The sequence below is a fragment of the Syngnathus acus genome, chromosome 10 (assembly GCF_901709675.1).
Source record: "Syngnathus acus chromosome 10, fSynAcu1.2, whole genome shotgun sequence".
NCBI classification, from domain to species: Eukaryota; Metazoa; Chordata; class Actinopteri; order Syngnathiformes; family Syngnathidae; genus Syngnathus; species Syngnathus acus.
The window spans coordinates 14,691,909-14,719,277 of NC_051095.1; the positions used below are offsets into that span (position 1 = coordinate 14,691,909).

Here is a 27,369-nt window from a genome sequence, read left to right on the forward strand (position 1 = left end):
AAGGCCTGTACCCATGTATAATATGCACCCAAATTTTGACTCTTACTTAAGTCCGTAAACGTAAAATTATTTCAGAAAAAAGATCATCTTTGGGAACAACCGGATGTTATTCTGCCGGTCAGTATCACTGCGCATGCGCTAGCAAACTCGATAGCGAAGAAATGTTTCGGATTTGTGTAGGGTACATTGTGACAGCAAACGAGCAGGTGATCGAGCAAGCGTCTGATACGAGAGCATTGTGTTCGTATGGAGCGTGTTTGAAGTGAACAGCAGAGATGAAAGGAACAAGGCAAAGTGTTGTGAAATAAAATATTACCTGTAATACGCATTTTGTTATTTGCTGATTTGAAACTGTTAATTAAACTGTGAATTGAAACTAATAGGTAGAGAACTGAACTCTCGCTCTTTATATAGCTGACGTGTCTTGCGCATCCGTTCTGCGCATACTGTAATGACGGCCTCCATATGATATCCCGTCTGCGATGGAGATTAAAAACCAAACAATATTTGACAATAACACACCATCAAGGATTGCACCATCGCATCAAACGATGTGTCGTCAATTATGAATTTTACTGACTAAGTGTGTTGGGCAGGATGGCTGAATGCGATGCGCGATTGACAACAAACAAGAAGAAAGGTGTGATTTCAAGTTTTATTTCGAGGGAGATTTTCTTCAAAAATTGTTGTACCCATGCATAATGCGCACCCCAGATTTTAGGACAATAAATTAGTTAAATTTTGCGCATTATGCATGGCAAAACACGGTAATTCTATCTTCTCAAATTCAAACACTCAAACAGCAGTACCCTGAGGAAATTACACTACCCTAAATGTGTGTGTATGTGGCCACTAAAAATGGGCTTAATAAAGCTGTTGAGTAAAATCGGAGTGCACTCCATTTGAATTCAATTTGTAGTTGGTGTTATTTTTTTCTTTCAAATATATATTTGAGTGCATTATTATAATGCATTAAAATGGCATTACATTTCACTGTCAATAATACAACTCTCCCATTTTGCACTAATCGTGTAAATATTATTGTAGCATAATTAGACTACCTACCAAATGCCAATATGCAATCTAGTTGGTCTTTTTTCTAAATTGTACTTCTTTGTAATCCTACTAAATTCTAGTGAAAGTGCTCCATGACATTGTTTTTACGGTAATGAAACTACTAAACAAACATGACATTAGAAACAATATGCATTGGGGGAAAAATAACAAATTATTACGCTTTGCATTAAAGTATTTGGCCAAAAAGCTACAGTTGAATCAGCATAATCTATAATTATTGATCCTTTCAATGGATGAATAATTGCATCTATACGCACCCTTTAATTTATTAATACCGAATGGCCGAGAAATATTTTTTTTTCCAATGCAATGAGGAGGGAAAACAAAGCGCAATTTGGATTGATTACACCTTCAATTTCAGCACTACAGGTCGTATTTAATAACTCGCATTCAGAAACTCTGCCCAAATTCTGTTTATATTTTTCAACTCGGTCTCGCACCAGACATAACTGTTTTGTTCCGGCCTGTCATTTCTTAAGACTGATTACTAACTCAAAAGAGCACGCATTTATTTAAGATATTCTGCAAGAATAACAAGATCATTGCATGGATGCATGTTAGTGTGTGCAGAAAAAAATATGAAGTCAGACATGAAAAAACTTTCAATCAGAAGATGAGCTAATGCACATTCATTTGAAGTTAGTCATGATGCAACAACTGTTCACAACACAGACAGGTTGACTGTTGGTGAGAGAGTCTTTCATGACCAGCGAGGTGTCAAGTCGTGAGTGTCTATAATAATCCCAAGGAAAAAGAAATGTTACAAGTGAGTCATAAATTCAACCTGAAATGAAATATTCGTCCTCCCTTTGCAACAGTAGGGCTGGTGAAGCCCGTGGCTAATGACTGGCCTTTACCTGTCGTCATTCATCTCGAGGAGTCAATTGGTTTGCTTCTGCAGGGTGCAGAGGTAATTACAAGCCGGCTATGACTAACGTTTGGCTTGATTGTAGATTCCATTGCACTCTGTGATGGGATGTCGGAGACTCAAAGCTTGGTGCTCATTCGGGAGAGCTCCACTCTGACTAAACAACCTGAAAGTGAAAATAGCGAAACAGAGAAAATATCACAAGAAAATGTTTTCATCTTCTACCTGGAGAAATATATTGGTGGAAATACGATTACAGGGGGTACTAAAGAAGGAAAATGAGTTCTCTTTCATTGCCTCTGTTCCAGTTTTGTGTGATTAAAAATGCTGAAAAGCAGGAAGAACAATTTTCTGCCATTCCAGTCAAAATCATTTTCACAGGAATGCCCTTCTTCAAATCCCAAATTGTATTAATTTTTAATCGCATTATAAATTGGCTGGGGAATACAATTATGTAAGTAAATACATCTGTCTCACCAAGCACGAAATTGAGAAAACTCCTCGGCAAGCGGCAAGGTGCGATGTGAGGAAATGACTGTTTAAGCGTGGGATGTGGGCCGATGCGGAGCGGCATAATCCACATTTCTATTCATCGACTTCCTCAATGTGTCAGAGAGAAACTCCTATGAGATCGGCCTTTGTGATTCTTCTCCAGCACATGTTTGGTCTTCGCCTTGAACATCTGTGATGAAAGGTTGGAATCGATGCCGGAGTATATTAAAAATGTATAGGCAATCTTTCAATCACCCGTTGCGCCTCTTATTCTCTCACCGCCACTATCAGTTCATTTGTCCCGGAGAACTACAAATTGTTATACACACAATAGCAGCAAAGCCAAACCAGAGTAAAAAGCGTTATTGCTTCAATAATAAAGTGTTGTCATGGATAGCCAGGATGATTTTCAGGTTTTTGTTCCTCTTCAGACCTTCATATTCTAAGCCTGTGTTCTTGTAAGAATTAGCTTCAAACAGCAGCCTGTTGATACACTGCAAATCAGCCACAAGCGAGCAAATTGCTAACCAGGTGCACTTCAGCCTATGAATCGACTGACAGCGACACATCCTGGTGGTTCTTAACAGGGAAAGTCATTTCTTTGTTGTTCCGTTTGCTGTCAGCTGAAAATGACATCACATTTGCTCAGGGCACAGGTCACAGCCAAGGTGATCTTCATATGAGTGAAACATTCATTCTAGGGTGGATGTTTTTATTTATTTATTTTATTTGGTCTTTAAATAGAGTAAATAATACATAAACCTGGGAATCAACTACTGTAATTAGAATCAATTTGCTGAGGTTTGTATTCCTGGAGTCAAATTAAAGGAAAGGATTAAAAGACATTTGTGAAAGCTAAATGATGGTAGAGAATCTTAAGGTTACCGGAGGGTGAAAACCATGGCTTAAAATGATAAATTTCAATTTTGTTGTCATTTCTTAAATGTTTTTAAATAATTTTTTGAATATTTAAAATATTTTTAACAACACTTGTTCCAAAAGAAGAAACATCTCTAATACGAGGTGTTGACACTAAAAATGTAAAAAAATAAAAAATATAAAAATTATATATATATATATATATATATAAAATATTTGCTGTAAACGTAAAGGTGAGGTCTTTAATTACCAATAGTGATTCCCTTGCTTATGACACTTGAGAACTGATAGTGTGAGCTGCATGCAATGTTTCCTTTGTCATCCGGGTGCTATAATAATGACAGTGTGACCTTGCAGTTCATCGAGGTCAAAGAGCATCCACAAACTGTATCAATTCCATTGTATCACAACATAGTGAAAGCAAAAAAGACGTGACAGGTGTTCAATCTGTATGCTGAAATTATCTTATCAACCATAAGAACCATTGTAAAGCATGTTTTGACAGTTAGAATATTACCTGTGGAACCGTTAGAGTATTACCGGTTGAACAGAGGCTGTGATTTACCGAAGTCAAATTCCTTGTTTGCAACGCTCAAACATGGCGAATAAAAACTCTTGAATCTTGAATGTTTTGACAGTTAGAATATTACCTGTGGAACCTCAGTGAGTGTGTTGGATTTTTGAAGCGGTACTTTATCACCAGGTGTCAGAATTTAACTCGAAGAACCAAATGTCAACTGGGAAAAACCACAGTGTAAACTTCCTGCACAAAGCATTTTTCTTCCCCGCTTTTAAAGCAGCATGAGGGAAAATAGTCAACGATGACAGTTGGAGAGTCTCAAATCTTCTTTGTCTAGACCGAGATGGTAAAGGTGACTGGCTTTTCGGGTCGAGCCCATTCCACTCCACCTCTGCTTCCTCTTTAATGAAAGCCTGAGGAGGTGTAGCGGCATTGAGGCAGGAAGCGGATGATTAAATCATACAGGATTACTTGTCATATTTGACCCGAATGGACCCAGAGGAGATAGGGAGCACGTGGGAAACACATAAAACATTCTCAGCTGCGCTCAGGTTGTATCTGTTTTCTAAATTCATACATACCTTTTATTCATGCAAATCATATTTTTTTTCTGAGTAGGACCAGTTTCCCTTTGTGTCGTAAAGGACTCTTAATGACTGTGGATATGCGGGCCTCTTTCTTTCTTTCTGAGTGACAGACAGGGAATCTGCCTGAAAAGGAAGTTTATTTTCCAGATGGTCACAGAAGGAGAGAAAAATACTTATCGTCTTTGTCTGAGGAAGCAGCATCTGCTTGAAGAACTATTGTTATTATTTGAGGGAACTTCTGTGTTCTTTTGTAAAGAAAAAGCAAATCAGTGGGTTTCACAACTGGTGATGCAATCAGTTTTAACAAAGCCAATCAAAACTATCATGTGGAGCACAGAGCAAACAGTGGAACATTTGGAGTGTTGTTTTTGTATGTTCTATGTGTATGTTCTATGTTTTTTATGCATATTTTTTACTTCCTGTTTTTGCTCAATTACTGTTGGCTTGATAGGGCACTCAAAATAGACACTGATTATTTCATGTTTTTTTCAATCTAACTTTACAAAATAGCAGTGTTGTTGAAGTGATGTGCCTTGTGGCTACTAGTCCACCTTGCTGTGTTTTGTGTGGACAGGAATGAGTTCAAAACAATGTGATCAGACAGAAAAACAGTAGCTAGGGCAATTGTTGAGTACAACGTCTAAAGAGTACCGTATTTTCCGAACTATAAGGCGCACCTAAAAACCTAAAATTTTCTCAAAAGCCTACAGTGCGCCTTATAGTCCAGTGCGCCTTATATATGGACCAAATTCCTAAATTTAAACTGGCCTGAAGCATTGTGTCATAAAATAAATCATAAGTGGCCAGCTGAAGACTATGAATCATTAATCAAAAATACTATGGATCATTATTTTGCGATTATAAAGTAATTTGTTGCGTCTGAAGTTGAAATGAAAAAGATAAAATGGAGAATGATTTGATTTGGATTAAAAATCTGACATGATGCATTAATGGTGCGCCTTATAGTCCGGTGCGCCTTATATAAGGACAACGTTTTAAAATGTGCCATTCATTGAAGGTGCGCCTTATAGTCCGGTGCGCCTTATAGTCCGGAAAATACGGTAATACCTTTTTTTACTGGTAATACAAAGTTGTCCATGTTATACTTATGTGCCTGATGGATCATTCAGATCTTGTTTGTGGTCTGAACATAGCATAGTTAGCATAGTGTATCTGTGGTGGATTTCATTTTATACTCCCGTGTGTGATGCATGTGAGAAGCCGGTTCTCATTTATTGTTAATTATAGGATTAAAAGGGTTTAACACTGGTTCTATTTTATTGACAATTGATCATTTTAAAATGTTCCTTCAAATGTCGCCTTAATAAGTGTTATGATGGTACCAGCTAAACCTTGTAAAAGGTAAAGAGGTCCCAAGATGTGCAACACTGCTGCTGACACCACAAATCCTGAAAGAGAAGTGACTTGATTTACCAAAGCAAAATGTCACAGTAATTGGGAAGATTTATATCAATGGGAAAAAGCTGATGAGGTCTCGCCACTATCAGATCTTGACAACTTCGATACGGGCTCAACTAAACGGTTTGCAGCTTGAGCACTTCTCCAAAAGATGGTCATCCTGAAGCAGAATTGACCGAGCATTTCTTCTACTTTTCTACTTAGAATGTAAAGCACAACTCATGTATAGCACCACCTTTAGATTCAAGATTCAAGAGTTTTTTATTCGCCATGTTTGAACGTGTTTGAATGTTAGGTGACTGGAATCCAAGTAAATGCAAACGTTACTCATTTTATAATAAATCTGTTGAAGCCAAAAGGCTTTTTTAAACACTCCATGTAACGGATTTTGAAGTTCCACATTGACAATACACTGTACCTTGTTTTTACTTTTACTTGAACCACAAAACCAAAGATTAGCTTGTGCCCACGCTAAGGAACTTGTTTGGAGATCCAGGGATATATTTTGCACTTTTCAAAAGATACCTCTCCTAGCGTAGGAGTGATAAAGCTGCCGAGTTTTGTTTTCTTTGTATTATTATCCATCCATCTATCCATCCATTTTCTAAACCGCTTAGTCCCCACGGGGGTCGCGGGTGTGCTGGAGCCTATCCCAGCCGTCAACAGGCAGTAGGCGGGGGACACCCTGAACCGGTTGCCAGCCAATCGCAGGGCACACAGAGACAAACAACCATTATTATTATTATTATTATTATTATTATTATTAATATTATACAATAGGGATGCTTTCATTCTTTGATTATGTTCCCTTTTTTGCTAAATCTAAATACTGGCTGCTGCTGGTAATGTAATTAATTATTATACAAAGCCAAAAGGAAGTATCAGATGATTCTGATTTACTTATATACATGTTGTATAATTTTTAAGGTGTTCCACTTTTGCAAGGAGTGCAGCCAATTGGGAACATTTAGGATTGTCTTGCATCAAGAGATGTTCCACATTGTAGCTAAAGGAAAATAAAAGTAAATGTAGGTGTTATCAGATACAATTAATTATAAAGTGGGATTATTTTTCTTTTCACACTGTGTGGATGTTGTTTTTTCAGTGTTATTACCCAAGAAGGATATCTACAGGAAGCAACAGGTGCCAAGACAGTCAGCAAAGGACGCCTGTCCATGACCTTCATCATATATCATCATGTCACAAGGTCTCAAAGTTTATGAGCGGCTGAGGTAAACATATGAAATGTTCCTTACACCTTTTTTTTCCTGGCAAAAAATAAATACTTAACAGTACGATCACACCTTTTATGGAGTCTCGATGGCATTTTCAACAGCGCATTGGACAGATGAGACAAATAACTGGGTATCAGCGGTTGACATTATAAAGCTCGCCAAGAGCTGAATAAAGTTTTAGGATGGCATTATTTGAACAGCTTCAATCACTTATTCAGTCATCCCCTGAAGGCCGTTATAGCCAGTCCAATAGTTATTGCATTTAGAGAGAAAAGAAAATCATTACTACTCTGAAGTCACAACTTGGTTAAAGGAGAAAATATATATACAGTGGAATCTCAGTGATGACTGTTGTGCTTTTCTGCGGTAGCATTACCAAATAAATAAATGCCAAATAAACAATAAAACACTCAGGGAGCTAAAGTCTCACAAGATTTGCTGGACAAAAGTACTGGCACACTCTAGTCTGCATCGGAATCATAAAAAACTGTCAATAAATGTCACTGGCATAGACAGATGAATAAAGATACATTCTGATGATCCCTCACAGGACATGTGCCATGTTTCACTGACAATCACTGTGCTAGTGAATCAACACTTTCACACTAGCAGTTGTACAGAGCTGAGGACAAGCATACCCCGTCTCATTTCTTCAGGTGGATGTATCATGGCAAATCTGGCTGGAAAAACTAAGAACCCTGATGCAGTTTGACTTAAGCCACAGATGCTTCACAGGTACTTGGGCTCCCGGAACTTGTTTACTTGTCAGTTAAGTCGAAGCATCTGTGGCTAAACCCAAACTGCTGAAATGTTTTTGCTTACTGGACCTTAATTTGCCACCTCTGCTGCTTACTAGCAGGCCAAAAGTCAGACTAGCATATGGGTAAAAGAGACATTCTAGTGCCTCCTAGGAGCGTAATGGACCTTAAGATGCATATCAGGGATATCAGATCAATACTCAAAGGGTTTGCCATAAGATAGTGCTTCTATTTCATCCATGCTGTGCGTAATTTCTTCACCAGAGGGCCGCTGGTAGCGTTCCACCTTTGAAAGGAGTGCAGGCATACGGGAGACTTCTGCCTTGATTTTTAATGGCTATCACAAATGTTGCAGTAATTCCACTCCGCCTAAGAAGCTTCCCTCCCCTCCCAAATTGCTGCGATGGAATGAGGCTGTAACTCTTTTGCTTTGCGGAGGAGAAGGTTGTTTTTTTTCCCTCCAAGTTTAAGGATCGGAACACATTCCTTCTGCAGGCTTGCATCATGGAGGCGAGCAGCCAGTCCAGCAGCCAACAGGTTCTCTTTAATGATGTGAGTATTTCTTTAAATTTATTTTTCAAAAGTGGAGGGGAAATTCATTGCATTTGGTATTAAGTGTTCTTTTTAAGAAAATATTGTGTTGTATTCAAAAAGCTGATCACCTGTGAACTATTCCAGCAAAAACAAATTAAAATGATGGTGGCAGTAGAAGTTCATTATCAACAGAGAGGGAGAGAGAATGTGATCTTTGAATAAAGTGAAGGCTGCATGTGTCGAAAAAAGAAAGCGTGCCCCGGTCTCTGCTGAGTGCTTTGAGTTTATTCAGAATTTAAAGTTTGAATCCACTTTTTTATTTATATCTAATATATACTTGTCCCTCACACTATTACTTAGCAGGATGGAAAATTGCATTTTTGGCTGTGAAATATGTGCTCTTTTCACCTGTTGCAGATCCTCTGCACAAAAGAGTAACCTTGAAGTCGTATTAATATTTATGCAAATAACAAAGACATGACTCCCATCAGATTCAAATCCTAAATAAGATGAATAAGTGATGGGGGTGGCTGATTATTATCTCAAATGTATACCTAAGCGTTTGACTGTGTCTTGGTGTGCCATCTCTGCTTGCTGCCTCTTCTGTTTCCCTGAGTAAGTGATCATTCTTTGCACAGCAACAGCGGGGGGGGGCAGGCGCTATTCTCCTCATAGCTCTTGGCTTATTCTGAACTCCAAAACCTTTAAAACAATAGCTGACAGGCGGGCCGCGCACTCTCACACCGCTCAGTCGGTCACCATCGCTGCATTTTCTGCAACTCTTCTCTCTAGCCCCACAATGTCTCTTCATTCCGAAACGGCAGACAGTTAAGTTTCCACTGGGCTCAGAGCTTATGCAAGGTGCCCCAGGAGAGTCGTACGCTCCCCAGCAGGCCCCACTTTGAAGTGCCTCACGTTTTATGGTCACTGTCACTGACGTGTCTCATCCGTGGAATGCATTAATGGCAAATACATTAGTGCTCCTACCAAAGTCATGCAGTGTAAGTAGAAAAAGAAAACTTTATTCATATTCACTGCTGCTCACCTTGCTACTGTTCTCCCAAACAGTAAAATTGGTAGTACAGCAAATTAAACAGTACTTTTTTTAAGAGGCATACATTACTGTAAAACACTTGAACACTTTCATTTGGATTTAGACAGAGAGCCCAAAAGTACTTACACACTGTATGTGGAAGTACAAATACTTTTGTTTAAAAAGTAGAAGTACTGAGTCTACTCCTTTAATTGCATTAAAGTGAAGAGTAAAGTACAGACTTTGAAAATACAAGGAACAAGCTGTTGCGAAAGTAATAAGTAGAAAATATTGATATATTTTGAAGGAAGAATTTTTTTTTTAAGAAAAACAAAAACTCAAGTACAGTAGAGGTAACTGAAATATATTAGTTTAGTAACTAAGAATGTTTACTTTTTCCTATATATGGAAATGGAAGTAGAAATCATATATTCAAGGGGTGGTGCATTCAACAATAGAGGGTGCTAGGGCACAAAAAAAAGTCTGAAACGTACACAAATGAAATAATGAAAGTGAAGTATTATGCTAAAAATATTTCAAAATATAAGAGTATCTGTTTTTAAATCAGTCGTTCCCCCTTGTTGCATGTTGTGCACAAAGGCTATCACTAATAAAAAGATAATACAACGAATGTCGTTTTTGGGGGGATAGTGCCCCATCCCCCAGCGAGCCCACACAAACAATTTAATCAAGTATCTAATTAAGGGACAAATTCTCCCGTGTGCTTAAATAAAATAAAAAGCACACTATAGCGCACCTTTTTGGCTGTGCATTCTCCCATCAACTTAAGTGTGTCACCCTTGAGAAACGTACACACTTCGGGTTCAGGCGTTCCCTGAAATCTGCCAGTGTGCTCATTTTCCCAACGACAAGCATCTTTTTGTCTTCTGTGCTCAAGAGGCTGTACTAATGTGTCGCGCCCCCCCAAGGTGAAACATCATATTTCACATTTTTTAATCGTTTCACATCCCTTGAGAGCAAGACTCGGCTGATTTGTAGTACTGGTGTATGGATGGGCTGGGAAGCACACCTGTCGCATCTACGCTCATCGAATGCCCAATGGCTGCATATTGTCGAGTACATTACACTGTTGGCAGAAGGTCGACATTTTATCATTGGTCAAAAAAAGATCAATGTCAGCAGACTTTTGTCTTCACCCGTGAGGACCATTTCCACATGACGATGGTACTGAGAGCTGAAGCGCGGGTCACAAACAATACAATAATTGCAATAATGGGCCTTGAGTTATAGATTTTTGTATTTGAGGCACCACGCATGCAGGGCGTTGCTTGGCAACATGGTCTCCTCAGCATTCCGTTATGAGCATGGAATTTTGATTAAATTGCTTGTACTGCGTTTATTAAAAAGTGAATGCAAAAACCACACGCTCCTTTACAGCAGCATATAGATGTGCACGCTACTGGCAAAGATAACTTCCGGATCTACTACGCAAGTTAATTTCATAATCAAAATGTGACAAATTCTCAAAACGGATCTGGATAAAACTCTATGATCCGGTAATTAGGGCTGCCGTTGGAATTAACTGAATCACGCGTCTTTGGTGGTTGTGCACAGATTATGCAGGTCACACATGGTGGGGCTGTCCGAATGTCTGAATGGATGAATTGCAACACCTTGAAAGTGTGCAATAAAAGGCACGTAAGAAAAGCATGAACGGGATGCCCGAAAGTCCATTACGAATGTGTCTTTTTGTAATCAAAAGAAGTCAGGAGGTTGTCCAGCCCACTTCGGCTGAACAGTCACAATACAAAGTGCAAATGAGAAGCTTTCATTTTCTCCCTACAGAGAGTCTGCTGGAACAAAAGCTTGCCTTTATTAATTTGTGCCGTCAGGCTCAGGGAATCGCTGACAGTGGGCAGATTAAAATTAAATTTGAGAGAAAATAAATAAATTAATAATTGTAACCTTTCCGTTGAACTTGTTGCAGTCCCCTCATCCGTATGGTCTGCTCAAGGAGGGTGGGAATAGTTTAGTCTTCGGGAGTTATAAATAGTGGATAAATCCTGTAGCATGCCACAGTCAAAAAGGTCATTTGTTGTTTTAATGTCGATGTGAGAAAAGAAGAGAGCTAGAAGAAGAGCGGTTTCACAGTGTACTTTGAAGTTAAAGCTCCAGACTGTAGCTGCTCACCTTTGCGTCATAATTTTCGACATGCACATTATAAGATAAATTGGTCGATGTGTGCTTAGATGTGCCCATTTCCTTTTTAATGGACTGCAAAGGGTCAAAATTGTTGCCATCTCTTGGAATGCAATGTTTTGAAATCAAAAGATCATATCAGCAAATATAACCTGGCCATGTGCTGTATCAACTAATTCATCCCCTAATATGGAGCTGCTGACAACTTTGCTGGGGGACCACCACTGTGAAATCATTTAAACAAAGCATTCTTCACGCACCTGTGAACAAGACCCCAGAAAACTTTAACTCCTCTACTTGGAGCAGCATCTCAACACTTTACTTGCATCTCAAATGTTTTCCACTCTGTTGTTTACTTCAGATCACAGCTTTATGAAATAAAAAGAACCATATCATCTGAAAAGGCTCAATAGAACGCTTTCTTTACTTTGACATCATACGGATTTTAAATGCTTTTTATGGATTTTATCTATCCAGTATACGCTTAAAATGTGGACATTTTATATGCTAATTTTGCATTTAAAGACAAACCAAAATAGGCCTGACTAAAGCTGCTTTTGGTAGGTCTGTCAGAACATGGCATGTCATTTCACAAACTGACCTCAAGAGTTTTGTCTTTTCCCAAATTATCCTATGGTAGTGACCTAAAAGTTTGCCTTGGAAGTATTTTTATTATACTCTTTTTTTTTTTCACAAGCTGTTTTGCCTCCTTTACCTCCCCCAAAAAAAGAGAGAAAAAAACAATACTGAGGTCAATCTAACCAATTACAGGTTGAGGCGGCTAAAGGGAAGAAGGCCAAGTACCGCATCTACCAACGCGTGGGCCTGGTTCTGGCGTTTGTCTTCCTCCTTTTGGGTCTCTGCATTTTCAGCTTGGCATATCTGTGGAGCCCCACTCTGGGAAAAGTAAGATGCATTTTACTTTATGTCATCAACTTCTGTATCGTTAGATGCAAAACAGAATCAAGCAATGAAGAGAAATGCTGTTTTAATGAAAATTTGTAGGGAGGACATCAGCAACACACGAACCACCTGTAAAGTGTCAGGTATTTTAAAACACTATTTGGATATTTGTTTAATTTCAGCTCTCTGTCACTTTAATGTCCTCTGAGTCCAATGAAGAGTATGTCTGTGTACGTACATATGTATCTAACAACAAACTGAATCCATGTTTGCAGTACATGTTTGAAAGGAATACCATTGTCACTACATTTGGTAAATGGTGTCAAGATGAAAGTGAGATGAAATCCCGCTTCCATTACAGAAAAATCACGCAGGTTGCATCAAAGCATGACTACATAAGTACTGTGCAGTGTCACGTTGTAGTCATGAAATCTTGTGGAGCTTTTGCTGGTGAAATTTCAGCCCGTTGCATTTATCTAATTTTTGATCACACTCTTAACGTCTTCGTCTAATGGCAGAAGCTCACCAGAATGCCTGCAGCAAGATGCGGACCCCATGGCAATGTAATCGGGATAAACTCTTGTCCTGGCAATTTATCTTCCAAAATCCAATCCAATCATACTTGATGGAGAACATTTTCACTCGGCTGCTTTCCCCACAATATTCCCAAGGTGCCAGAAAAAGCGTATTTGCCCAAACTAAAAGGAAAACAAATCAATAAGGTGACATCCAAAATGTGTGATACATTGTAAGCACACTTGGAGGGAAAATAATTGAAACTATATGACGGTTCGAGGCTCGCTCATACATGTTGAACGTATTTTAAAGGCCATTTCTGAGGAGGTTCACATATAATGCCCTTCACTGTCGACAGTATCATTCCTCTTTAAATTCACATAAAGATGCAAAAGTCACCTCAAAGCTCAAATTAAATCAGGTTCATTTTTCACTTCCAGTGTCGACAGTGTTGTCCACGTTCCCTCCTTTCAACATATCACCTTTGAGAAATTTCCTTTGTCCTTGTTAAATGTTTCATGCTGCAGGTAGAGCAGTCATTATTTCCACTTTAATAAGCTGTGATCGTCCTCACAAGGCACCAAAATGTGTTGATGGCAGAGAACCCCAGGTTTTGCCTTAATGGGGTCTTTGGGGAAAGACTACCTCTCTGTCCTCCTCATCAACGGGGCGACATGGAGCCAATTTGAGGAGAAACACCAGTCTGTTCCACCTGATGGACAGGTGCTTCTCGCATTCAGCGAAAACACAACCCCACGCAAACCTCTGTGAAGGCCATTCCAAAGGTGAAGCAATGGATTCACAACCAGACAGACAGATGGATGGATGGTCTGAGACATTTTGCCAGATGGTTCTAGTGCAAGATTGTAGTGGTCAGCACCTTGTTTGGTAGCCAGGGTAGGGGGGTACGGGCGTGGAGCAAAAGCCATCATTTGACAGTTAATGGCTAACATGAAGTGACTATAGTGACTTTGGGGGATATATAAACTCAGAGTTCAGTGTTTACATCCTCAGAGTTAAGTATGCAATGGTTTTCAAAGACCTTTTCTAGCGTCCCTTTAGACCAGTGGTTCTTAACCTTTTTCCTTGTTCACACCCCATTCAATTCACCAACCATAATAATAATTGGTTTACTTTACAGCTGTAAGTCTTAATTAGCATTATCCCTAATGCCAATTAACACAATGACTTCTTGATTTCCAGAGTTTTTCACTTTTTTCGGTTACCCGACCATTATCCCCGAAAAATTTTAAATTTCCCCCAGGGTATCCTCGCACCCCCTAGGAACCATTCCCGCACCCCTAGGGGGTGTGAGCACCCCCGGTTAAGAACCACTGCTTTAGACCTAAGATAAGTGAGAGTGTGTTCATGTTCACACTTTATTTTTATGAGCAAAAAACCAGGCAAACTGAGACTGTTTTAAGGCGAAAATTCCCGTGTGTTTCAGGTCTGTTCATCTGAAATATGAACACAGTGCAAATGAAAGACATCTGAACACACCAAAACCAGAAATACAAGATGGGCCTGCAGTAAAAGGTTAACATTTGAAGCTGACTTTGGCGTTATTCAGTTGATCTTAACAACTCGAATCTGCTCTTTTGGGCACTAGAATCAGTTGAAAAGAAACCGTCCAAAGAAAAGTTCCAGTTTATACAAAATTGAGTTTCACTACATCCTCCCAAATTCATGAAGAATGTCTAACCATGCAGCCATTCTATTTTATTTAGGTAAATACAGTGGGGGGGAAAAGTATTTAGTCACCCACCAATTGTGCAAGTTCTCCCACTCTCGAGGAGATCTGCATGGAGGAATGGGCCAAAATACCAGCAACGGTGTGTGAAAACCTTGTGAAGACTTACAGAAAACGTTTGACCTCTGTTATTGCCAACAAAGAGTATATAACGAAGTATTAATATGAACTTTTGTTATTGACCAAATACTTGTTTTCCACCATAATTCGCAAATAAATTCCTTAAAAATCAGATAATGTGATTTTCCGGATGTTTTTATTCCCCTTTGTTGACGTGTACTTCTGATGAAAATTACAGGCATCTCTCATCTTGTAAGTAGGAGAACTTGCACAATTGGTAGCTGACTAAATAATTTTTTGCCCCACTGTAGATGCTCAAATTCACAAATCATTTACAACAAATTTGCCATGTTCATGTAATATTTGTTGGTACTTTTGGTCATTCCTTTTGGCTGTGTGATCAGAATGCAATATGTCTGCCTCTGCATGAGACAAAAGAGAGCATAAATCAGTTCAGACAGCTGATGTCACGACACTCTCGGCAAACATTTGCTTACAATGAGCAGCCTTAGAGTGTCCAACCAAGGGGCAAATGTCTTTTTGTTGAAAAAATACAAACCGCAATGTCCTTCCATTCGCCACGCAAACGCTGGCGGGCTGAAACTCACTACCAGCTCAAACTCATCTCAGAAGCTAGCTTCTCCCATTCTATTTCAAACAGGACAGTGGTGCTGACCACCTACGTATAATGTTTCCCAAATTGCAAAACACGAGATACAACTCCTCACTTTGTATAATATAAACAGTGAGCTACAATTAAATTCAGTTACAATAAAAACTGGTAATGATATTAAGGTGGAACATTGGTCAACATAAAAATACAATTCTACTTTACAATAAAATTACTGGAGTTGGATACAATGGTCTGAAAAAAACCACACATTGGGAAAAAGTAAATTTTAGCATTTTCTATGGTATAGGAAATTCTTTAGGACCACAAGACTACACACTGGACTGCTTGCCGGACAATCATAGATCACAGGCAAAAAGCAAATCCATATAATCAAAAGAATCTTACCACAGTGTAGTCAGAATATGAATATGGATGAATAATGGTAAAAATTACTGATCAGTAAGATAATTTACCACGTGGTAAATTATCTTACTGATCAGTCCAGATCACAACAGCAGCTCACCAAGACATCGCATTATGTTCGCACAGCATTGTACGTATGTCGAAACCCAGGCTGGTAATTTGCTTGGTGTGTTCTATCTCAATATGACAGGAGAACCACCTGGGACCTTCCTTTAATTACCTGTAAACATATGTTGTTACACAAGCTTTGGGAAGATTCCGCCATCTTCCCTGTGCCAGTGTGCGTTGGTGTGTACGCGTGTCGGGCTTGTGCAGTCTCCATTGCGTCAGTGTGCGTTGTGTTTGCATTCTCTTTTGGCTTATGGCAAATTTTCTGTTTGCTATGTGCTCATTATTGTTCTGGGCCGCAAGTCTCGCTAGGGGATTTCGCCTGCTTGTAAATCCATTCTCTGTTATTACGGGTTTACAGCATCACCCTTTGAAAATTAAGACTGAGAAAAATGAGAATTGAGTGAGGAAAATGCTTTAGAAAATGAACCAATGCAAGGTTAATGCCACAGCTGCCCAAGGTAAATTCTGTAATGGTATTACACTAGCATCAAGAAGCTGTTTCACTGAAATGAATCTTATCTGATAACGACATGTATTGGGTTAAAAAAGTCAGCACAACTGGTAAACATACATTCCAAAACATGCCCCTGCCACTCACTCAATGTGTGCTGTGAAAAGTCTCCAGCATATCTCCAACCATAGTGACGACAATAAAAAAGGAATGGATAGACTCACTGCTATCCTTTATTTCAGACTACAAAACAAATTGTTCATTAGCAGTGAACTGCCTCGAAATTGGTTGCAAAAAGGTGCATTCAGTTTTAAAATCATTCCAAATGTGTAAACTCACTTGTATTAAAATAGTCCACATTAAAGCACTTAACGGTGCTGGATAGTTTCTTCCCGTTTTCATTTCAGGTGTAAATAAGGGAAAAAAATGTTATAAATAATCAATTTGTTAAGCACGTAATGTGTGAGGTCACATATTATAAATCAAGATTTTCATATGAGATGTGATCCTGTTATTTTTATTTCATGAATCACTTTGAAGGGGATTATCTGCAAACGGACAGCCGGGCTAGGAATAATTGCAGACCTCATTGGCGCTGCCAGGTTGTATGACCAAAAAAAAAAAAAAACTTCAGGATTACACAAATGTGAGGCAACTGCACCATTAAATATATCAAATGAAAATTGCATTCCTCATCCTGTTCCAAGGTAATTGCTAGTTTGTCCCAGATGGTTTCGTAAAGGCCTCACTGTCGGGATCGCCTGGTGCAATGAGTATTGCTTCTCCACCTGTCACACATACTGGTATATCTACCTGTCTTTCAAGGTTTGGACCCATCAACACCCCCCGACCTGTTTCTTTTATTTATTTATTTTTTGTAAGTTGTGTCCCTCTCTGACCCCTTAGTGTCCAAATGTCAACATGTAACCGGTGCTGAGAGACGTTATTTGACGTGATTCGGGCAATGCGTATTTTTGCCGTGTTTGTTTACCAAGTGTTACAGAATTCATTCACATTCATGACGGGTCATGTGGAAATTATGTGTTCTCTCTGGGGATAGCCATTGTGATATTTTGCTAACAATAGAGCAAATTTTGCAGTAATTGAAAAGAGCAAATTATGCAATAAAATAAAACATTATATAACTGGAAACAAATATAAAACGTCCGATTGTGTTCAAAGTTCAGTTTAAAGTCCAAATCATAAATACAATTTGCTCCTTGGGCCAAAAATTACAAAATTACACTAGGAATGCAGCAAGTGAATCTTGCAGTATTGAAGTAGCCACACACAGTTTTGCTTTTCAATGTGTTTATGTGAGGCGCGATTTGCAAATACTGCCTCACAAACTACAATGCAAAACCGCTTAATTTGATCCTTGAACTCAATCGCTATCTGTCCAGGATCTGGAGAAATTAAGTTCCAGGGTGTCTTCTGGACCCTTGCAAAGGAACTGCATCCATAAAATTGATGGATGGAACACAAGGGAGCATTTGGTAGGATAAGGCGTTTTAACAAAAACCACTCGTCTGTTTGCTTCTGAGTCTGATTAAACACATAAAGCTAAATTGTTCATTAGCAGGCAAATGTCCACTCATATTTCACCCCGAACACCACACTTCCTTCCTAGATGATGCATTAGCCTTTTACACCGGGAAGTCAGGATGACTTCGGGAGAGGGGGGAGTGCAAGCAGGGAAAAACAAAGGGAGTTTGTTTTAAATTGTTGCCAGTGGAGTGCCTGAGGTGGGAATGCTTGATTGTTGGTGGCTGCAACAGCAGAGCGTGACAGAACTGCAAAGCCCACCGTCAGGTATTTATTGTGCCGCACAGCTGGGATGTGTTTTTTTTTTACCCTGCCTTCCCTGAAAGCATAATTTACGCCTTAAAATTGATGCATCTTAATTAGCACCCCTTCATTTTGCTCAGATCGTAGTATGTTGTATGTACAGCGTGTTGGAGGCGGTAGAGTGGTTGATAAACACAAAAGCTCTGTTTTCTCTCTCCTCCTCATCTTACCACTTCCACAGCCAACCAAGACTCCACTGCTCTGTTGTACAATTTACAATGTGATTGAGCTTTCACATTCACTTTCACTCGCCCGGTAAGTCAGCGGCGCTTGTCTCTGCGGACACCAGCACATTACCAAACAGGCTGCACACAAAAAATCGGCACACTGGAAATGCGCCATTGAGCTTCTCCTTCTCTGAGAAATGTGTGGTGGGGTGGCAATGCAGACATTTTTAAGTCCAAATGGATGATTAAATCTCTATCCTGAAAATAGGCCAATTAGTCACCTCACTCAATATGCAAGAAGAGAAGCGGCATCTAAATCATCACCGCAGGTCTCTGTCTGGTACTCAATCTGACACCTCATGAAAAATAACCACAGCTCATTAGCCTGTTAATGTGAGAAAAATTGTTGCAGCTCCAAAGACTAGAATTTTAATGACATGTAGAAGTATTACTACCACACTGAAACAAAAAGTTGATCACACTTTTTTTTTTAAGTCATTATTTTGAAACCAAAGAAATAGGAATAAGTAAACCAGATGTACAGTACGTGTTATTGCAACAATGATCTATTCTAAGCATGCTTTGGTCTGGATGATTGGATGTTTACAATGCTTAATGAGGCGGAGGAAAAATTAACTTACACTTTTACAATAAGGGAAGAGCGTGAAAATGAGATGAAAATTTGAAATTTAAGCATCGTCCCTGCAGATTTATGTAGATTTAGATTGGACACATTGAGCACAGCATAAACTTGATGATTCCCAATGTGTCCTTAAAAAGTCATGAATACTGGACTTTACCTCTGCAAAGAGCGATAGATATGAATCCTAATGTTTGTGTGTAACTAAGCATATTTTTATTGCTGCACATAATCTCCAACGTTGTTATTCCAATGCTAATGTTGGCACTGCCCTCAAATGGCCAAAGATGAGCAACTGCAGTTTGAATTAAAACAAAAACAACTCTTATTTTGTTCATTCCGTTGAATGTTAGACAATCACGTTGGCTGTTTTTCTGTTGTGAAAAATGACGAAGCGCACCGCACTCTTCAGTTGCACAAGAGGTCTCTGACTCCTCTGAGCATGGAGCATCCTCTGGGCTTTTGTCTCTTGCTGAGATAATTTGGGGCTCATTAGCTGCCTGACAGGAACAAACAATAGCCTAGGTGAAATGTTGCAGGGTTTAATTAACAACAACACTGTAATAAAGCAGACATTAATATCAAGCACCCGCTGTCGAGCAGGATTAGGATTTGAAACTTTTGAAGACTTTAGACCTAAATGATCATCATCTTAATCACAGGTTTGGTGATTAATGGTCAGATATTTGTTGGGTAACTGCAACTGTTGGTCTGGACTTGGTAGTAATTGAGAGGAGTATTCGGACCATGTCTTTACAACGCTATAGTCATGCCTGACCTTTCTCCAGGGCGTATTCACCAACCTTTCCCCTTAGTGGTGCTCTTATCTCCTGGAGTAAATTGTACTTCAGTAAATTGAATCTAGCGGCTGTAATTTATCTGTTGTAACTTACAGTGGCTCTGTACGTCTTGTGAAGCACTTTATGCCTCTTCTTTGCACTGTAAGGTACATTGCTGTGCTCTGATGCTTTTGCATTGGCAAAAGTAGGCACCACAAAGTGGGTCCAAAGCAAGCCAGGTCCATGCCACGTACAGTGGTGATGTAAACAATTGCTTGTCGGTCATTGGTCGAACAGATCATCGCCGTATTGTTTGACATTGCAGAGCTAGAAAATAATGTACGTATGTTCATCTATCTATGCTGTAACATTTGTGTGACATGTGACAGGCAGAACAATGAAATGCTCTTTCACTGGATGACAGAAGGTAGAATTAACCTGTGTATCTGTCACGGAACAAAGATGGGGTGACCAAGTGCAGCACGACCCTTTATTGAAAAAGGGGTAAAGGGGAAGTGGAACGCTGGACTTGCGGTCTGGCTGGCGTGGCTGAGCAGCAGAGCACAGCGCGTAGTCGTAGTCGGAGGCAGGCAGGTTGTCGAGGCAGGCGGCGATCAGAAGCGTGGTCAAAGGACGAGCAAGTAGTCGGGGCAGGCGGCGATCAAAGCGTGGTCGGTCAGTTTACGGAAGCAGTTGGCAACAGAACTCGCTCAGGGGACAAAAAAGGCAGTGGTGTCACGGGTAGGGTAAGTAGACGAACTGACAACCACTGGCAGAATACACAGAGGTTAAGTAGGGGACCTAACGAGCTGTACCAGGTGCTGGCAATTCCTCGATTGGGGCTTGGCTGGAAGTCAGGTGACGCAGGAACGTGACAGTATCGACCTATTGAGTATTGCCATTCGTACAACAGAATAAGTCAAGGCCTCCTGAAGAGTAAAATACATTTGTGACTCAACTGACCCCAAAGTTGTCCGTATTGAGTATCAATATAGTTTTCAGTCATGTGCCGGGAGATTTTCTGAAGAATATGTACCTTGGGTCAGTAGCGATCGTGAAGTATTGCTGTGCCTTATTTCTGGACAATGAGGTATTATATTGCAAAATGTAAATTATAATAAGAAAATAGACTTGTTTTCACTCAAAAGAAATACAAGAGATCCTTGTTCTCGTAAATCTGCAAATTATTAAAACATTTGGTATCATGTCAGTGAGACTAAATTATATTACACATTACATTTAGCCAAGAACACTATTGACACAATAACCTATTTTATGATGACAATCAACTTTAAAAGTTTTGGACTTTATATGACTATAATGCTTAGTATTCTGTGCCGGCATTAAAAAAAAACAATCTCTAGCTAACCTTTCCTGAGGTCCCAATTCAAGGCAAGTTCGAGCTGCTCTACTGTGAAGCCTTTGCTAAATTTAACTTAATGCCACAGACTGAATCAGAGTTCAAATCAAAATCTCAGTAGCGTGAAAGAATCACCTTTGTGCAGAACACGTGAAGAAGCCAATGAGTGCGTTATAAAAGCAGGATTGCGGCATGTGTTACCATGGACAACGAAGCAACATTTAATCACACGTTTGTGTGCCTTCTCTGGTCCATGAAATAACTTGTTCAGTATTGCCGAGTATTGTCCTCTGTCTGGGCTGAATCATCAAGTGTGTACGTCCTCTGGATTAAAAGATTAAATTTGAAGTAATGTCTTGAGTAGCCTGTGTCTCTAAAAGTTGCAATTTAAATTTCCTCTAGTGTGTATCAGGCATTTAGCAAATTGCCAGTAAGTGTTCTTAGGTTCCCACACTTTAACTTAAATAGCTGTTAAAGAAAAAGGCTTGAGGATTGCAGTCAATGAGGCGCACTAAATGTAAATCCAAAGTGACAAATGTACAGGATTTGGAATTTGAATGTTTTATTTCAAGAGTGGTGTTGATAGACTGAGTTTCCAGTGGTGTGTTGCACAACTACTATAGAACAATAATTTATTGTGATTTTGATGTAATAGCCTGAAACATTTATTAATCTGTAAAATCCCAGGCCCAGATCATTCGGGGCACAATTTAATAGGTTCCCCCAAACCAGATTCCAGGCATCATTGAAGGAGAAAAAAAGGCAGTTGAGCTGACTTGTGGCCCACTCAGGGGCAATGAAAACAACAAGCTTTTCATCAGTACCCATTGTTCCAGTGTCTCTGCATCCAACCATCACTCCCCCTTTTATTGTGTCTTCCAGGCACATACACCATGTTTGAACAATTATCGGCCAATGGATGTCCTTGCAACGCTGTTACGAGTTATCTACCTTGTCTCAGGCATAAGTGATAAGAGCTGATGAAGCAGCAGGGACTGGACTTGTTGTTCTGGGCCATCTGCCATTATCATAAATGAAGGCGGCCATGCTCCCGTCGTGGCAGTTCTGACTTTGATCATCTCATCCGCTGCTGTGTTTTTGTTGTTTGTCAAAGAGCCTTGCGATTACATCTGTCATCTTAAATGTACCTTAAATTTTAATACGGGGGACTCTGTGAAAACAACAACCAGAACGTTGGTCGATATACTATATCCCACAGGATGTAATGGAAATTGAGTAAAATCACTCCAGGGTCAAATTTCAGCCATCATCAGGCCATTATTAAATGTTTACGTAAAATTGTCATGCAAGTGTTAAATAATAATAATAATATTAATAACAAGAACAACAATAATAATAATAATAATAATATAATAGTAAAAATATATATACCTATATAAATAGCTGTTGTGTAATGTTTATATGTTCAATCAATAAACCATCAATCAATCAATCATCAATCTATCAATCAATCAACAGAAATCAACAAATATATAAAACAAATAAATACGTAAACAAATTGCCTCTGTGTTTAACATTAATTTATATGTGCTGAGGATTAGAATTACTTCGCTTTGTCATGTGCGCAATTTACATTTTTAAACAATTAGAAACAACAATAGGAGCCATACTCAAAGATTGATGAGTTAACACAATTGTTAATCATTTTGCTCACTGAGCTTAAGTCCCGTGTGAAATGTCATAGGGAAGGAACAAAAAATGTATTCTACATTAGTGCATTTCATCTCTCACAGTCATGTAGTGGTGACAAACTCATCTTCATTCTGAGCCATATCGTAGTTATGGCTTGCCTACATTGCTTTGTTCTTCTTTTTAATTTTAATAACACATTGATTTGATGGAAATAGGAAAAAAGCATTCACATTTAGTTAACACTCTTATTTAGTTTTGTGTTAAGTGGCAATAATTCAAAAAAATGAAGAGAATTTCATGTTGTTGATGCAGATTTTCTTACCAAAGAAAATTAAACAAAGAGACCAATACCACTTAGCAAGAATTATTTGCTTTCGTGGGCCACACGAAATGATGTGGCCTCGAGTTTTGTACCTGTTCTTAATGTATGGAACCGCCAAAATGAGAACATAAAGCATCGATACTGACACTATCCAGTATAGTGATAGCCAAATGAAACACAGGCACGTGAGCACATTTGGAGAAATTTCTACCATTTTAACCTGTGAAGCTTTGTTTGCCCTTCTGAACCAGAGGAAGTTCAATTACCATCAGGCTAACAAAATGCTGATTGCAATTAATGCTTTTCATGAGGATAGATTATGGCCTTGTATTTAATTGATCCAAATTGCAGGCTTGAAGCACTCACAAGCCATTTTTAAAATGCCACTTGGATTCAGGATAGGTGAGTGGCCTCTTGTTTGATTTATTTGGAGATGAAGCTGACAAAAACCTGGAGCATGACCAGGAGACGTATTCATAATGGAGGTCACTTTTCTTGTGACACAGTATCAGCTTGCAATTATCTTTGTTGAGGTCTACCACAGGTCCTCCGCTTTGCCTTGGAAACCGGGGGAGATTATTTTGGCAAATACAAGACCAGACACAAAAGTGGGAACACTAGATGTTTATCAAACTATACAATATTGCTCCCTTTCCCCATCAAGACCGCAATGTGAGATCTCCGGAGGTACACTTTAGGCCTTAGATAAAACAATCAAGAAACTGAAAAGAAGGGGGAGGAGAATTTGGCAGATGACAGCCAGTGCCAGGGCTGGGTTGTTGATTGCTTGATGTGATTCAATTTTTATGTACTAATTATGGTCACTATTTCTTTTGGGAGAAATTGATATGGAATAAAACAATGGATCAGAGGTCCATTATCAACCTTGGTTTCCACAGTAAGGTTCCAAGGTAAATGAAATTTGTGAACAGCATTTAACTATTGTAGACTTGAGGTGTGATATTGGAAGTTGTATAATTTGGCTTTAAAATGTATTGGGGATAAAATGCAACAACAGCTCACCTATCAAGGGTTTGGTTTTATTTGGATGAATGTCTAAGGATTAACAGACACTGAGGATAGCAAATTTCAATGTTGGGACTACTTGTACGAGAGTAACACACTTTGTGGGCCTTGTTAAAATGCCTCGTGGCAAGGCAACGAAAGCCCAAATGGTTTGGGGCTCACTCAAAAGTGCTGTTGAGGTATGATCCATAAAGCCGTTAAATGCAGCATACATGCATCACTCGTCAAATGAAAAGCTGCTTAGTTTCAAAATACGTGCCAAATCATTGTGATTGATATGATGGCTTGTTGATGAAGTGCTGTCTCCATGAGTGAAAACACATTTGATGCATTTATGTCTTTATGGACACTCGCATTTCTCTTCAGACCGTGGGTTTCTGCAAACAGCGGACGATCACCTCGTCGCAACTCCCTAGTTCCGTTAGGTTGTCATGGTAACGAAAGCCATACTCTCCCTTGGCCCCACGGTACAGCGGGTGGGGTGAGCATTGGTGTAAAACAGGACCACTGCCTCAAAACAGGCTCATCTTAGCGATACTCGGAAAAGATGAGCAAAGCTATAGTTCTTGATTCTATTTTGACAAAAGTACGTTAATACGACACTGGGGAAATGTTTCAAATTGAGCACAAATGCACAATTTGTTTCTTTTAAAAATGTTTGTATCTCCGAAAGCATATTTACATGGTGCCTTTACGGAGAACACTGTGGATTTTGTAAAAAGCTCCAACTGTAAAAGGGTTTGAAAAGAAGAAAGAAAATGTGTTTTTAAGAGCAAGGAAGAAGCATCATATTCCCCCCGGCGGTTGCACAAAGCCGATACAACCCTTTGTTGTTTTTGCTTTGATTTTGGTTGCCTCATAAGAGTACACTGAGCAACAATATGTCCCAGTCTCGAGTTAATGTCACGATGCCGTGCTGCCCAACAGTTCTCAAAAACTACCTGTTCCATTCTCTGCCACGAGCGTGAATCTATTATCGGTACAGTAGCACGTATCAAGGTGATTTATTGCCACCAAGAGCTCGAGTTGTTTGAAATGACTGCTGTGATTAGTCATATATGCTTCGGAGCGAGGAAAGAAAGGCGAACGGTGCTCCTGTAAATTAACAGCAGCTGCACACTATAGTCGACCATGGCAAGGTGGTCAAACGCGTTAAGCAACAGAATTGCCGGGGGACAAGGAGAAAGTGGGTCATTACACTCTTTTCAGGTAGGAGTGGGTTGACAGAAAAGAGAGGGAGACTGGTTCAAGATTCAGAGGTTGTGGGATTAATTGATTTTTCCACAGTGGAAATAAAACAGCAGAAGAATGATAGCCTGTAGCCTTTGCCAAAATACGACTTGAGTAGCTGCACATATGCTCCATATATTCCACCACCCACCCACCCAGATAAATCCATGGTTCATTACTCCAGACAAAAATGCGCCTGTTGAAGAGCCTTTTGGCTCACAAGTTGTTTTTGTTTTCAAAACTTGTGTGATTTTCCCTTCAGGTTGCCAAATTGGCATAATCCTGTCAGTCGACTTCAGAGATGACGTGTTCAGCTAATGTTAACAACCAATGAAATCTACTCTTCTTTTTTTTTTTTAAAGGGATAGTCTGCAGAATGATCTGAATATTAATTTTATTCTCACTGATATTATTATATTATTATTATTATATTATATTATTCTATAATTTTAACATACATTTTTCATATATAGTCATAGGTGTAGTAATGGCAAATTATGTTATATTATATGGGTCGCGCCACACCACACGGGACGCTGTCATGTCTCACCACCATCGTTTTGTTACATAGATCCAAAGGAGACAATCACAAGATCATAAATTTAAGTCAAGCTCAGACATACCGAACAAACAAGCCCAGTAAATCATTTAAAAATATTTGGCTTTCACCGCCAACCAACAGTGATGGCTCTGAAAAGATTGGAACTACATTTTGGAAGCTAAAGCTGTCTAGTAAAAATAATTTGTGGCTGTGTTTTATTTTTTCCTCTTGAAAAAAAGAAAACAAGAATGTGACATACACCATCATAAGACAGTGACAATACCAATTAATATCTGATAAAACCTCTGTGTTATCTCTCCCCAAGTTGTCTTGAAAACCCGAGACTACTTGGTTAATCATAGCAATGCATACATGGTTACTTATGTAGCCAGAAAAAAAAAGTCTCCTGCGTAGTTGGAATAAATATATATATACAGAGTAAGCATAGGGTACAGAGTAAGCATAATTGACTTCATTTAAGTAGTGACTTCCAATTAGATTTTCTCTAGCTTTTAAACTGCAGTGCAGAAAACAGAAAACAGCCACCTGTTTTTTTCTACACTGAACTGACAAACCACTGCTGTTAGTGCATTTCTTCACAAGTAAACAAAATGGTGTGAACAAGAAACTGGAGCTTTGAAATCAACCCGGGTAAGGTTCACAACTTTTAATGCCAAATCCACAAATGAGAAATTCAATTTCCCTTGGCTTCTGAGTACACCTAAATTTCAATTTTACTCGCTTCGATTCTATACATGACTTTGTCTAACGCAGTCTGGTCACTGACACCAATTTTTTTTTGTTATAAATACATTTTCAAGTACCGTATTTTCCGGACTATAAGGCGCACCTAAAAACCTAAAATTTTCTCAAAGGCCGACAGTGCGCCTTATAGTCCGGTGCACCTTATATATGGACCAAATTTCTAAATTTAAACTGGCCCGAAGCATTGTGTCATGAAATCAATCATACGTAGCCCGCTGAAGACTATGAATCATGAATCAAAAAGACTATGGATCGTTATTTTGTGATTATAAAGTAATTTGTTCCATCTGAAGTTGAAATAAAAAAGATAAAATGGAGAATGATTTGATTTGGATTAAAAATCTGACATGATGCATTAATGGTGCGCCTTATAGTCCGGTGCGCCTTATATAAAGACAAAGTTTTAAAATGGGCCATTCATTGAAGGTGCGCCTTATAGTCCGGAAAATACTGTACTATTTTAAATGGATGATCTAAGGACCATATGAAGCAAAACAACTAGTGCGGAAACCTTAGCACTAGTGATTCGATGAATTTCCGTGACCAATTTAAATGCGTTAGATAATAGGAAGTCGGGCTGTTTGATCTTTATGACTGTTTTATTACAGTGTTAGGGATAGCTAGGATTTTGTTTTATTATTCAGAAAGG

General features: G+C 39.1%; 1 protein-coding gene across 1 annotated transcript in view; it reads left to right on the top strand.

The window, feature by feature from the left end:
• Positions 1–8,234: 8,234 nt before the first annotated feature.
• The window catches only part of tnmd (tenomodulin), a 48,704-nt gene continuing 29,569 nt past the window's right edge, over positions 8,235–27,369 (top strand). The window contains exons 1-2 of the mRNA XM_037262560.1: positions 8,235–8,387; positions 12,334–12,468. Of these exons, the coding sequence (XP_037118455.1) occupies positions 8,340–8,387; positions 12,334–12,468 (183 nt within the window). The 5' untranslated portion in view covers positions 8,235–8,339. The remainder of the gene's footprint in view (positions 8,388–12,333; positions 12,469–27,369) is intronic.